Source organism: Giraffa tippelskirchi, chromosome 9, assembly GCF_054371585.1.
Source record: "Giraffa tippelskirchi isolate mGirTip1 chromosome 9, T2T-mGirTip1v1.2.pri, whole genome shotgun sequence".
Classification (NCBI taxonomy): Eukaryota; Metazoa; Chordata; class Mammalia; order Artiodactyla; family Giraffidae; genus Giraffa; species Giraffa tippelskirchi.
Genome location: NC_137283.1, coordinates 15,844,202 through 15,859,166, shown reverse-complemented (window position 1 = coordinate 15,859,166; position 14,965 = coordinate 15,844,202). Strand labels below are relative to the sequence as shown.

General features: G+C 39.9%; 1 protein-coding gene across 3 annotated transcripts in view; it reads right to left on the bottom strand.

Moving 5' to 3' along the window:
* Nucleotides 1-3,318: 3,318 nt before the first annotated feature.
* The window catches only part of ZNF660 (zinc finger protein 660), a 31,785-nt gene continuing 20,138 nt past the window's right edge, over nucleotides 3,319-14,965 (bottom strand). Inside the window, exon 7 of one of the 3 annotated variants that reach the window (XM_081527824.1) lies at nucleotides 3,319-7,569. In XM_081527824.1, the coding sequence (XP_081383950.1) occupies nucleotides 6,746-7,569 (824 nt within the window). In that variant the 3' untranslated portion in view covers nucleotides 3,319-6,745. Of the gene's footprint in view, nucleotides 7,904-14,965 lie in introns of all 3 variants that reach the window. The other 2 variants (XM_081527830.1, XM_081527825.1) reach the window with 2 other exon arrangements.

Sequence of the window (14,965 nt, the reverse complement as noted above, 5' to 3'; positions counted from 1 at the left end):
TATAAATCAATATGAAATGAGGATGGAGGGACACAGCCTCCCTGGAATGAGGAGGTCTTTGCAATTGTCCACCACCCTGAGTAAAGTTAGGTCTGTGTAAAGGGTACTGGAACTCCGCTTCTCTCTTTGATACTTAAATCTTTTAAGTTTGGACTCCTGGGATTGTCACCCTCTATACAAGATGACAGAAAGAGGCTCCAAAAGGGTATTGCAAAAGAGAGAAATGTCACATCCTTGGACCCACAGGAGTCTTTAGGATGGATCACCAAGTGAGGGTCCTTACCTTTGTGCAGGAAAGAATTCAATAGCAAGTCAAAGAAAAGTGAAAGTGTTTTTAGAGGAATTCACACTGCACAGGCCTAAATGTGAACTATCTCAGAAAGTGAGAGCAGCACCAGGGCATGAGATTGTAGTTTTCATGGGCTAAGTAATTTAATATGCTAACATATGGGAGGAACATTACCATTTCCAGGAATATTGCTATTTCAGGAAGAGGGGGTATTTCCAAGGAGTTGGACCACTGTCCACTTTTTGGCCTTTGATGGTCCGTCTCAGAACTGTCGTGGCCAAGGAGTGATTTTGGTATTACCAAAAAGATAAAATAAACTAAAGATCCATAACCAAACTTCTCAAAACAACCTTGGTTTCAGCTGGTTCCAGTCAGTCTTTATCAAATCCCAGCAACTGCACCCCATCTTCATTTATCCAACATTTGTTTCCTGCCTCTTTCTCTCCTGTCTCAAGGGCAAGGGCCATGACTACATGGACCCCACATGCACTTAGCACCTAGCACAAAGCCACAGTAGGTGCTAGACTAATGCTTGTTGAATGAGCAAGGTGTTATTCTATTGATATGTTTTCATCTAGCTTTCACTGAACACTTGCTTAAACATCTCAGTCTCTACTCCACAACAACAATTTACTGAGTACTAATCATGTGCTAGACACTGTTCTAGGCACTAGGGATATAAATAAAGAGGTGAAGTCCCTAGAAACTTACATTTCTAGGGAGGATAGACAGAAAACAAATACAAAATGTATCAGAGAGTGATAAATACTAAGCAGAAAGAGGGTAAGGACCCAACACCCAACCAAGTAGGAGGAGAACCAGGAGATAGTACTTTATAGGTCTCAAAGCATGAATGGGAGGACCTCCCTGGTGGTCCACGGCTTAAGACTCCATGCTTCCACTGCAGGGGGCGCAGGTTCAGGCCTGGTCAGGGAGCTAAGATCCCACGTGCTGTGAGGTGCAGGGACTCAAATCCCTACCCTTGCGGTTGATAAAATCTATGTCCTTTGGTGACAAGGATCAGCAAACTGCCACATGGCACACAAGCACTCACTTATCTGACTTCCACTTCTTTATCCTAGGCTCTGAGGATTATTTTACTCTCTGAAAGACCTTTAAAAGGGTGTTTAAGTTTTATCCAACATTTCTATGCTGTGTCATAGCCAAAGGACTTTATTTTTATCTTGTATGCCATTTTGTTCTACTACAATTTTTTATTCATTTTTATTTTTAAAAAACTTAATTTGGGGCTGTGCTGGGTCTTCCTTGCAGTGTCCAGACTTTTCTCTAGTTGCAGCGAGCTGGGGCTACCCTCTAGTTGTGGTTGTGGTACATGGGCTTCTCATTGCGGTGGCTTCCCCATGTGAATCACAGGCTCTAGGGCCTAACAGGCTTCAAGAGTTGTGGTGCATGGGCTCACTAGCTATGGTGCAAGGGCTTAGTTGCTCCATGGCATGTGATCTTACTGGACAAGGGAATTGAATCCATGTTTCCTGCATCAGCAGGCAGATTCTTAACCACTGGGCCACCACGTAAGTCCTGTAATTTTCCAAAACATGAATCTGCTCAACTCTGTGGTTAAACCAACATTGCCAATGTGACAGCATTTTCTTTCACTCAGTAAACTGGTTGCTAATTTGTTATGATTACACAAACTCTGGTATATGTCTCAGTAATTTTGTGATTTGTAGATTTTTCTGAGGGAAAATAGATAGTTATCACAAAAATAGCCATGTAGAGTCAAGGCTCCTCATGGAGATCTTCCTTAAGTCCCTGCTTCAAAAGTTCTGTTTTACATAGATTCCTAGTGCACGTGTGCTTAGTTGCTCAGTTTGGTCCAACTCCTGGGGACCCTCTGGAATGTAGCCTGCAGGCTCCATGGGATTTTTCATGCAAGAATACTTGAGTAAGTTGCCATTTCCTTCTCCAACAGATTCCTACACCCTGACCCAAATATGCTAATTTTGTGGGCTTGGGAAATATAACTGTATATGTGAAATTACTTCTTGTGATTCCTAGATTTGGGAACCACTGAACTTAAAAAGAATGGTTACAGCTTTGTTATGGCTACAGTCCTTATACATCAAATTCTGCTGTGTGGATTTAAAATGGTCAGTGGAAGGAGTGAGAACTAGTGAAGTCCTGTATCCATATTGCCCAGAAAGGAATTAGCCATTTCCTTTGGACCCCCTCACAAATCTGCCTTCTGGAGTAGAAATGGACCTCAGGAAACATGCTGGTTTTATACAGCCAAAGGACGTCTATACAATAGTATAGGTTTGAACAGAGATGAGACCAGAGAGGGGATGGGACAATAACTAGCTATACAAGTTCTCCAACGAAATAACAGAAGAGGACATTTTCTTTTTGTGGCCACACAGCATGTGGAATTTTAGTTCCCCTACCAGGGATTAAACCTGCATCTCTCGCATTGGAAGTGTGGAGTCTTAACCATCGGACTGCCAGGGAAATCCCAGAAGGACAATTTCTAACGGCTAGAGCTCTACTTTTTGTAGAGTTGGCCCTTCATATCTATGGGTTCTGCATCATGTATTTAACCCAATACAGATAAAAAAATATTAAAAATGAAAAAATTTCAGAAAGTTCCAAAAAGCAAATCCTGAATTTGCCATACTGGCAACTATTTATATGTATTATTTTCATTGCATTTACAACTATATACAAAGCATTTACATTGTATTAGATTTCATAAGTAATCTAAAGATGATTTAAAGTATACTGGAGGATGTGCCTAGGTTATATGTAATAGTTCACCATTTTATAGAAGGGACTTGAGCATCCTTTGATTTTGGTATGGTGGTGGGGGTCCTGGACCCAATCCCCTGCAGTTACTGAGGAAAACTCTATTAAGAGTATGAAAATAACAAGCTTCATGTTGTGTTTGAATCTGAAACAAGCCAGAATCACATCTTCATTCCAAAAGCATCTCCTTAAAGAAAAGCAAATTGAACTGTTTTCTTCCCAATCTGAATAAAGGAAGGAAGCAAAAGAAAAAAAATTTAGTGATATTTATAACAAGGAAATAACAACAGATATTTATTGGAGGAATTATAACCATTTTTGGCAAAAGTTTTATGACTCCAGTTTTATAACATCAGAGGTGAAGACAGACAGTCTAGTTTCTAAAAACAACCTAATAATATGAACATACTGTTTTATTTATATTGAATGGAAAAAAATTTTTAAAGTAATTCTGTCACTCAGGATACAGACCTGAAGATGAAATATAGTCTTATGGGATTCATGGTCAATGAAAATGCTCAGGTACTATTTAAAGCTCTTTTTGGTTTAAATTTTCTTCTGAGTTCCTAATAAGATCTAATATAGTACACACCATCACATTCACCTCTCTATGCAAGATTCTTTGTCTTTCAGATTTCCCTTTAATTAAGGCTACATAACATTTTAATTTCACACTTTTTCTCACAACTTAAAAGAGATGTACATATTTCTAGCCCACACCAAAGCAATTCTACATACAAGGTATCTGTGGTCAAAAAATACTGACTTTTCATATTCCTTGGGAATATTCAGGGTACTAAAAACAAGTGAATAAATGTGAGTGCACAGGAAACCAGCAGATGACAGAAAGAGGGATGGACAATACACAGTAGTTTAGTGACGCACATTTCAAGAGAGCTCGGGTTTTGACAGAATAGAGAAGAAATGGCATACAGAGAGGTAAATGGGTTGGGGGAGACAAAAACTAGCAATTGAGGGACTGCAGAGGAAGCACTGTTGTTAGGGAACAACCAGCCTTCCATTAGAACAGGAAGTTGGAAAAAAAAAACACATTTAAAGAGACAGACCTTGAATTTCAGAGTGTATCATGAAAGGGCTTGAAAGAATGGTAAGAACTGCAAAATTAAACGCTGACTGAAACAGGCAGCTGGTAGTCTTCAAAAACTTCTGCAGGAAGGTGAATGGTCAGTTCAAATTACATTGCAGAATGGGTATATGAAAGGGTATAGAGCACACTTACTAACATTTACTCCTGCAGCTTAAGACAGGCATCAGCCTACAAGATTAGAAGCTGCTGAGGGCCTCCTCCAGGGTCCATTATCTTGGCTTGCCTGGGTAAGAAATGTCAATTTATTCAGATCTCTGGCTTCCTTCCTAGAAGTTATTTACTCTTGGAGACCACAGAGTCTTCTAAGATGAAAAAGAAAGCCTACCTGAAGAAAGAATTTCAGACACTATGACACAGTGGTGGAAAAATGTTTTGCTCAGCAGTATCAGAAGCATTAAAAACTCTGCTCAGCAATAATAAATGCTTAAAAAATACCCCCAACAGGCACACAGGAAGTTAGTTGCCTGTTTTCTTATAAAGCAGTTTTAGCAGGGCCAGGAGACATTAGTCATGGGAGTTGCCATATAGGTAATCAGCAGCTGAGAATGGCTGGCATGACAAAAGGCATGAAATATTAATTACAACCTCCCTGTAGAATTTTGAAAAGGACACATGATAGGGAAAAATGATGCAACCCCCTTCCTGCTGAAGTTCTGTCTAGCCATAGTCACAGGTGAGTGACCTTCCCTCATGTCCACCCAGACTCTTGGGGAAGTGCCTACCCAAGGGTGACCAATGATACAACAGTCCTACCCCCTGAACACAGCAACAGAGCCTAGAAACCATGCTTTGAATAACTATGCAAAGAGGGACTATTATACCACAAAATTATATATAAGCCATTATCCTATCAAACAAATAGGACAAAAACTAAACAATCACTTTCCACCCAAATATACGCTTCATACCATCCACTTCTTTTTAGCATCTTCCTTATGAAACCATGATCAACCTATAATTGTCCACATATCATCAACCACCTTTCACAGAAGTGGCTACTCAGGAGAATCCCAACTTCTCAGTCTCCCACTCACAGAACCATCATGATGGGCAGAGGCACTTTGGTAAAACACAGAAAGCATGGACTTGAAAGTCTGATCTGAGTTCAAATTCTGGCTTAAACCATTTATTAGCCAGTCACCTAACCTCACTTGAGACTCCATTTTCTTGTACAAATGAGGTATCAAATTCTCAGTAGTTCCTGAAAGAATGTATCACTACATGCAGAAGACAAATGGTGTCAGGCTTAGGCATTCATTGTATACAAAGGAGGAGGAATGACTGAGTTAAGAATGGGGCAGTTCTAAGGGTTCCCAGATTCTGAGCTGTCTTAAAAGTTTAAAATACTTAATTGAAAACAGATTAAGGCCTTCTCAGAGGGCTGGACATAAAGGCTGGTCACACACTTATAGCCATTATCTCATTTAATCCTCACAACAATCCAGTGAGGTAGGGAGTTACTCCCATTTTACAGATAAACCTACAGCTCAGAGCAGTTCAGGGACTTGTCCAAAACTGGCAAGCTAGTGCATAGTAGATCTGGAATTAGAACTTATATATCTCTGACCCAAAAGCCTACAATTTTAGCTACTAAAGTCTACAAAACATGTGAAGGCAGTATTCCCCTTGTTTTAGATTATGCTGACTCTCTTTAAAGGTTATGAAACTGCAATTGTTTCAATTTCATAAGGGGGTATTTTTTTCTGGTTCTGTAGACATATATTGAAAAGATCGAGTCTAGGTGGTTCTTTATTCTCTCTGGATCCTTCTACAGCAGTGGGAAACAATATGGTAAATTTTTACTGTTTTCTTTTAACCTAAAAGTGATTAAGAAAGTGGATTAGATATCTTATTGACAACTGTAAAGTCGGTTTATCTTAAAACTGCAAAAGCCAACAACTGGTATTTATGACGTAATATATAGGAAACAGGCTCTAAAAGGAAGTGACTTGCTGAGGGTTCCCCTTCTACTAAGGTCAGTATTAGGGTACAATCCCAGGACTTTAGAGTCTGTGACTTTCATAACACTGTTGAATGAAAATGATTATGTGCTCATTGCATTTAAAAAATACTCTACTTTTTTCCTGAATATAAAAGTGATACACTCTCACTGTAGAAAATCTAAAAAGCATACAAAAGTATAAAGAAGAAAATAGAAGTTACCTATAATCCTATTACCCAGAGATAATCCCTGTTAATATTTTGGTTTGGTATTATTTCATTTCCATTTTTCCCTTTGCATAAATTTTTAATTTGGATATTTCATTGTTTTTATCTTTCAGTTATCTTCCATTTTATTCAAATCATTTCTTCCATGGCACTAAATATTTTTAAAAAATGTTTACAATGGATGCAAAGCCATCATATGGATAGACCATAATTCACTTAAACCCAATTCTGTCGAAAATCTAGTTTTCTTCCTCCAGTTTTACATGATGCGGGCATGAATACCCCCTTCTGTTAATCTTAGTCTACTTCTGATTACTTTCCCTGTGTGGATTCTTAAAGAATTAAGGTTGATGATACTGAAAAACTGCTTTTCCCAAAAGCAGCAATTAGCTCCACTTTGTAACAATATATGTTATTTATGACATTTCTTTCTCCTCATTATGCTTTCTCTGATGTTGAATAAGCTGTGAGCTGTAACGATAGGCCTTCCCACACTCACTGCACTTATAGGGTTTCTCCTTCGTGTGGGTTCTCAAATGTAGAATCACTTGAGAAGTCTGCCTGAAGGTTTTTCCACATTCATTACATTTATAGGGTTTCTCTCCAGTGTGAACTCTCTGATGATCAATAAGATTTCGATTAGAAGTAAAAGCTTTCCCACACTCATTACATTTGTAAGGTTTCTCTCTACGATGAAGTCGCTGATGTTCATTAAGGGTCTTCTTTAAGATGAAAGCTTTCCCACATTCATCACATTCATAAGGCTTCTCCCCAGTGTGAATTCTCTGATGGTCCATAATCTTTGTATTAGAAACACATGTTTTCCCACACTCCTTACACTTGTAAACTTTTTTTCCTTTGTGCATTCTCTGATGTTGAGTAAGGTTTGAACTACGGCTAAAGGCTTTCCCACATTCAATACATGTGTAGGGCTTCTCACCAGTGTGAACTCTGTGATGTGAAATCAGGCCAGAACTCCGACTAAAGGCTTTCCCACACTCCTTACATTCATAGGTTTTCTCCCCACTGTGGATTCCCTGGTGCCGAATAAGGTGGGACTTACCACTGAAAGATTTCCCACATTCACTGCATGTGTAAGGCTTCAATCCTGTGTGGATTCTCCGATGAACAACCAGGTTGGAGCTATGACTGAAGGCTTTTCCACACTCCTTACACTTATAGGGTTTCTCTCCTGTGTGGATTCGTTCATGTACTGTGAGGTTTGCACTCTGACTAAAGGCTTTCCCACACTCAGTACACACATACTGTCTCTTTACAGCCTGAATTCTCTCATTTATTGTAGGGCCATCTTTTTCAGATTCTTGGTCACTCACTTCTGTGACTGTTTTATTGTCTTGAACTGTCTTCTGTTTGAAGTTTCTTGTTTTTCTCCTCATTTTCTCTTGCTTGGAGCATCCCAGTGGCCCCTCGAGTCTTTTCTTTCCCTTCAAAGGTGCTTTCAAAATTTTGACTTCCTTGGCAATACCTCTGTGGTGCTCTCTTGAAAGTTGAGACTCTGATTTTTCAGGAATGATATTTTGGAATCAATACTTCCTCCGTCCTCGTTTCACCATCTGACAGAAGAAACAGAAGTTGCACATGTCACCTGCTCTCTACACTAAAGGAAGGAGAATTATTCAAGGATAACAAGATGTGGTGGACCACAGGATCTCACATGGAAAAGTAAGGTGGGGAGGACTGATCAAAAAGATGAGAAAAATGAGGTTAGACATACAGGCTAAGGTAAAGGTAAGGAAAGTTATGGAAAGAGGAAGCTTATGGAAAGCGAGGGACTGACAGGAGCCTGACAGGTGCAGTATCAGAATGAATAATGTGTAGTATAAAGCCCACCCAGGTTTCTTCCTATCTTATGCTCTGCTCTCAGAATTGGAGCCATCTAACTCATAATATGGTCCCTAGAAAAAAATGCACTGAAAGATCTTTAGTTCAGTAGCTCAAATGTCTAATCTTCAGATCAGTTTGCCATTTAGTTCATGGTGACCTATTCCCATAGCACCAGTGATACAGTGGCTGGAACAAAATAGGTGCTCAAAAATTGTTTTATAAAATAGCAACGAGGATTCCGTCTAGAGTGTGACTAAGATTTCACTTTTTGCTCTAGTATAGGTACTAGGTTCCTGTCTACATCACTCTTCTTAAGCTCTGTTGTGATGGGGTAACACTTTTCTTCCAATATTGAAGTCTAGTCACATCATAGCCTACTGTGCAGGGGCTGGTCTGTAACTGGATCCAGGTACATTGTACAAGTTCAGCCTGTCTGCTTTTTACCAATCAGAGTCTAAGGGGTGAACCTGAGAGGCTGAACTGGGGAACAGGGTTAATTAAAGCATAGCAGGGGAAACTCTGATAAGACCTTGTATGGCACAATGGTAAACTATCTAAAGATGGCAAGAGAGGGACTTCTCTGGCAGTCCAGTGGTTAAGACTCCACAAATTCCAACACAAGAGGCATGGGTTTGATCCCTAGTCAGGGAACTAAGATCCCACACACCACAAGCCTCCCTCCCCAACCAGCAAAAAAATAAATAAATAAAGATAGCAAGAGGGTGAGAGTGGAGGGCAGCACAACCGAAAGGGGCTTACATCATGAAACCAATGTCAAGAGAAGCAGGAATTTCCCAACTGGTTTGGCATCAAACTCTGAACATACAGGTAACTCTGTGTGTGTATGTGTGTGTGTGTGTGTGTGTGTGTGTTAGTCGCTCAGTCATTTTCAACTCTTTGCAACCCCATGGACTGTAACCCGTCAGGCTCCTCTGTCCATGGAATTCTCCCAGCAAGAATACTGGAGTGGGTTGCCATTTCCTTCTCCAGGGGAATCTTCCCAACCCAGGGATCGAACGCAGGTTTCTGGCATTGCAGGCAGATGCTTTACCGTCTGAGTTACTAGGGAAACCAATGTATAGATAACTCTAGCAGACCTCAAATCTAGAGAAGGTTGAGTCATAAGAGAAAAGTGAAAGATGACTCCATGATACTAACACATCACTAATTCTCCTTTTACTATATTCCTTCTCAGACTTGTCCATATTCATAATGATAGTTGTAAATATACAATAGATACAATTTTGCATTCTACTTCTTCTACTTAGTTTTTTATAAGTATTTTTCATATTGCTATTAACTCCCTGGTGGCTCAGATAGTAAAGAATCTGCCCACAATGCAGGACTCGGGTTTGATCCCTGGGTCAGGAAGATCCCCTGGAGAAAGGAATGGCTACCCACTTCAGCATTCTTGCCTGGAGAATTCCATGGACAGAGGAGTCTAGCAGGCTATAATCCATGGGTTCACAAAGAATTGGACACAACTGAGTGACTAACACTTTCACTTCCACTTCAGTATCATTTTTTGACTACATAATGCACCAACAATTAAACTCATTACAATTTACCTACAACTTTGCTAGTGTCAGATGTTTCTGTTGTTCCCTGAGGTTTAACTACTATCAATAATGCTATCATGATCACTCTAGACACAAAGTTGTCTTCTCATTGAAATATATTCCTAGGATAAAAGTTTCATAAGTGAGTTACTGGGTTGGAAGGAATGACATTGTTTTGGAGTACTGCCTACTGATTTTCAAAAAATTTGACTGGGTGCTTCACTGGCAGTTCAGTGCTTAAAACTTTGCCTTCCACTGAACTGGGTGCAGGTTTGATCCTTTGTCAGGGAGTTAAGATCCCACATGCCTTGCAGACAAAAAACCAAAACATAAAACAGAAGCAATATTGTAACAAATTCAATAAAGACTTAAAAGTTTGACTAATTTTCGTTATCTCATAGTTTTGTGATAAACAGAGTCAGGCTCTCTGCAGGAGGGACATATCCAGTGGTGAGTGCTCAAGGCCAGCAAGAAAAGAACTGTGAAGGCTGGAGTTCACACCTCAGAAGTGTACTGGTGCCAGTGATATTATACACAGGCACATGTACACAGACTTGTGCCCAAGACAAGAAGGGCAGGCACAGAAAATGGTGGGAGACAAGGATACTTGGCAGGAGCCTGAGCACACTCACACCCAGCTGCTTACACGCTCCTAATCAAACAGGAGTCAGCAGGTGGAGGAAGCCAGTGAGAAGTAGTCAGGGGACTGCAGAGCAGAACAGGACAGCTAGTGAAGCTACCTCCAAAGTTCTGAGAAAGCTGATGGCTTTTTCTCAGCTTCTTTTCCATTTTTCATGTTCTCGGGAAACTTTCTCTTTTCTTCATACATTTCTTAAACTAGTAATTATTGAACACTCTACCATTAAATATCTCTGTTCTGGATCTCACACAGCTTTTTAAAAAGCACCGTTGCAGAAAAGTGAAACTGTTTGTATGAATGAATGGATGGATGGATGACTAGGTGGATAACTTTATGTATTTGCTGTTATGAAGGCCTCCCATTTTGCTGGATAATTGTCCTCTGCTAAACTGTATTACTCTTTAATTATTTTCCTTCCTACTGTATTATTATGAAAAGTTAGGAAATGACTTTAGAGGAATGGGACTTCCCTGATAGCTCAGTTGGTAAAGAACCCACCTGTAATGCAGAAGATCCTGGTTCGATTCCTGGGTCAAGAAGATCCACTAGAGAAAGGATAGGCTACCCACTCCACTATTCTTGGGCTTCCCTTGTGGCTCAGCTGGTAAAGAACCCACCTGCAATGCAGGAGACCTGGGTTCAATCCCTGGGTTGTGAAGATCCCCTGGAAAAGGAAAAGGCTACCCACTCCAGTATTCTGGCCTGGAAAATTCCATGGACTGACTAGTACATGGGGTCACAAAGAGTCGGACACGACTAAGTGACTTTCACTTAGAGGAATAGATTTTCATAATTACTAGAATAAAGTAATTTAGAAATTCAGAATAAGACAGTGCCTTGAAGCCAGCCCCTGGGCATCCCACTTCTAGGCATGGCTGATCCAATGCTTCCCAGTTAGCTAGTGCAGTATCTATTTTATCTTTAAAGGCTATTATGGAAATATGTCTTGCAGCCTTCCAGAAAGGTGTGCTCAGGAAAAACATTAATAGCCAGGTATTTACACAACTCCATACTGAATGCAAAAAGAAAAAAAAAAAAAAAGACTGTTACACACTGACTGTATCCCTCCAAAATTCACATGTATAATCCCAAGCCCCCAGTGTGTCTATATTTGGAGATGTGACTTCTAAGGGGGTAACTAAGACTAAAGCAAGTTATAAGGGTGGGGCCCTGATCCAACAGGATTGTGTCCATACAAGAAGACCTACCACTGGCACTTGCACTCCTGCCCCCTCCCTACTACATGCACCAACGGAGGGAAGCCATGTGAGCACACAACAAGAAGGTAGCCATCTACAAGCCAGGAAAAGAGTCCTCATGAGAAACCAAAAATTGTCAGTCACCTTGATCTTGGACTTCTATCCTCCAGAGCTTTGAGAAGATAAATGTCTATTGCTTAAGCCACCCAGTCTGTGGAATTTTGTTATGGCTGCCCAAGAAGACTAATATAAGCATGCAATATCATACCTACATTTAAGGAACTTACAATGGCATAATGGTAATACACTAATAGAACAAATTACAAATTTACAATGTACTCAATCAGGAGATGAAGGGGTGTAGGAGATGGAGTGAATACTGGGGCTTGGGATGCCTCGGTAAGGGTGCCTTAAAAATGCAGAAATGGGATGTCCCTGGTGGTCCAGTGATTAAGAATCTGCACTTCCATTGCAGAGCGTATGGGTTTGATCCCTGGTCAGGGAACTAAGATCCCATATGGCACACAGCACAGCCAAAATAAATAAATAAAAATAAAATTTAAAAAGAAAGGTAGAAATTTGGCTGAACCTGAGGATAAGCAAGAACTGTTGTCTCAAAAGGAATCTGGCACAGGGTTGATGTACTGAAAATAACTGGGTAGTTACACCATCCCATAACTTCATGAAGGCAGGGATTTTTGTACATTGTGTTCATTATCGTACTCCTAGAACAGTCCCAGGCACATACCAAGCACTCTAAATTTCTGTTGTTCTTGAATGAACAAATGAAGGAATGAAACAATCAAGTTGCCTGAAGTGATACCAGCCAGAACATTGAAATTATAGGGCAAAATATATGGTTACACTCTGACAATCAATGGGAAAAAAGTTCTAAACAGAAGAGTGAAATCTACCCTTAGCTTCCTTTCTATTTTCTACGTTCCTTTTTCTACCTTGCTATTCTCTCTTGTTACTGTCCTTCTCAGTCTCACTTATCAAGAATATAGTTTTTCAAGCAATGCCATTTATTTCCCCTAGTCTCAGGCCTCCCTCCACCCCCAGCACATTCATGTTTCTCTATTTCATGAAGTGGAAAACAGAAGAAAGAGGCAGTGGGGTATCCCATGATAAGTAAATTGAGGAAATTAAAAAGAAAGACTCCAAAACTTGCCATCTAGACGTAGGGTAATCATATACCCTGGTTTTCCCAGAACAGTCGTGGTTTATACCCTGTATTCCAGCATCATTATTCTTTATTTTTTATATTAAAATTTTTTACATCATTATTAATAGTGCCCCCATTCATTTACAAAAGTATCCCAATTTAGACAATAAATTTTATATCACCCTATCCAAAAGTGAAATTAGGAAAGAAATGCTTTAGGAAGATTAGCCCAGATGGATTAGAGTAGAAACAAATAATGGAGGAAGGGAAATGAGTTGGGAATTTAGGGATGCAGTATGGGTGACCATGAGAGGGCCTGCCACTTTCTCAGTGCTGAATGAAAGTTTGCTAAATGAATACACAGATGTCTGAGATAGCAAGACCCTGGCCTAGAATAATGACAGGAGAGAAAATAAGTCCAGCTATTTCCAGGAAAGCATATGTATATATCAGACTGGATACAGAGGATGACTAAAGGAAAGAATTCTAGATCATGAGATCCAGATCTGAATATTGAGAATGATAATATCACTAAGAAAGATGGGAAGGACTTTCCTGGCAGTCCAGTGGTGAAGATTTCACCTTTCAATGTAGGGGGTGTGGATTCTAACTCTGGTTTGGGGAACTAAGATCCCAAATGCTTTGGGGCTAAAAACCAGAACATAAACAACAGAAGCAATACTGTAACAAATTCAACAAAGACTTTAAAAATGGTCCAAGTCAAAAATGGGGGAAAAAAAGGAAGATGAGAATGTGGGGAAACACTTTAGACAAGAGGAAGAGTATGTCAGGAATACACACTTGAGAATAAGATACAGAGGACATTATCAGGAAGTGGTGAGAATATATAAGCTTGCTAAAATAGAGGTTTTGGTTAAAAGGGAGGGAGGGAGAAAGAGAAATGTACAAGGTCATGCAGTAAGGAAACTCAGGGTGGTTCTAGAGGACCTAAGAAAAAGGCAAGACTTATCAGTAGAGCAGGGAGCACTAGTTCAAGGAGAGTTTTGCCGGGAGCCAGCTCACGAGATCCCACCCATGACAGGGTCATGAGGAAAAGGACTGATTTGAGCAAGGCTTCTCAGGCCTCAGGGATTCTCGGAAGGCTGCCTCAGCGCTCACCTTAAAGATGATATCTGTCTTTCTGATGTTTACTATAATAAACCTCTTCTTATTTTCTATGACTTAGGCAAAAGGCCTTTCCTGGTTTCCCTTCTAAAATACATCATTCTGAAACCTCAAATCAACAAGGCCCCTGAACAGTAGCACCCTAAATAAAATTATCTGGGATATAGAGTATGCTGATCTAAATTCCTTTTGCTAACATATTGGTTTGTTTAATAAATGTACCTGTGCCTTTGGAGCTAATGCGCATGACTGCTCCCTAGTAATAAAACAGCATTGAGAGCCTCCGCACAGAAAGCCCCTATGGGCACAAAATCCTTCGCAGGAAAAAAGGCTTGTTAGGAAATATTAAAAATATTGCTTTGTGGAACTGTTACTTAATCTATATTTACTCACTATGTTTTTACTCTTAACGTATTTAGCCTGTATAATGAAAGCATAATAGAGATTTATATAAATAAAAGTTTAGCTTTAATACAAATAATAAGACAATTGTTGATTTAACTGATGATTCTTACTTAGAGCTGAACTTCAGCTTGCTGTTCTACGACTTTATGGAATCACATTCTTTTCTGTTAAGCTCAAGGCGTAGAGTAAATTACCAAAAACAGGTTTTACCTTAAAACTTCCTGTTGATGAATTCTTTCCTGATGTGCCTGATACAAAAGTGTTCTGACTGATCAACCCTTATCAATGGAGAGTCACAAGGTGTTAGCAGACCACCAGGCCAGAAGATGATGTAAACAAAATGAGGCTTTTTATAACTAAAGACATGTAAACGGCTTCGATGAGGGTCAAAACTGCTGGCCCATTAAGCTAAATTGATAGGCCCATTAAGATATACCCATTAAGCTGAATCGGTATGTCCCTTAAGCTGAATTGGTATGACTCTATACTTTACATTTGCTTCTATGTACCACTAAAAATATAAAAGCTGTCTTAAAAAAACAATAAAGTAGGAGACACTTGGAAACGCTAAGACTCGCTGTCTTCTCATTCGCATCGCCAACGCCGTCCTTCCTGAGGGAACCCCTGGACCTGCTGGAGCTATACTCCAGCAGAGTTTGATCAAAAGAAAACCAAACTATTTTTCCTCTGCCCAAATA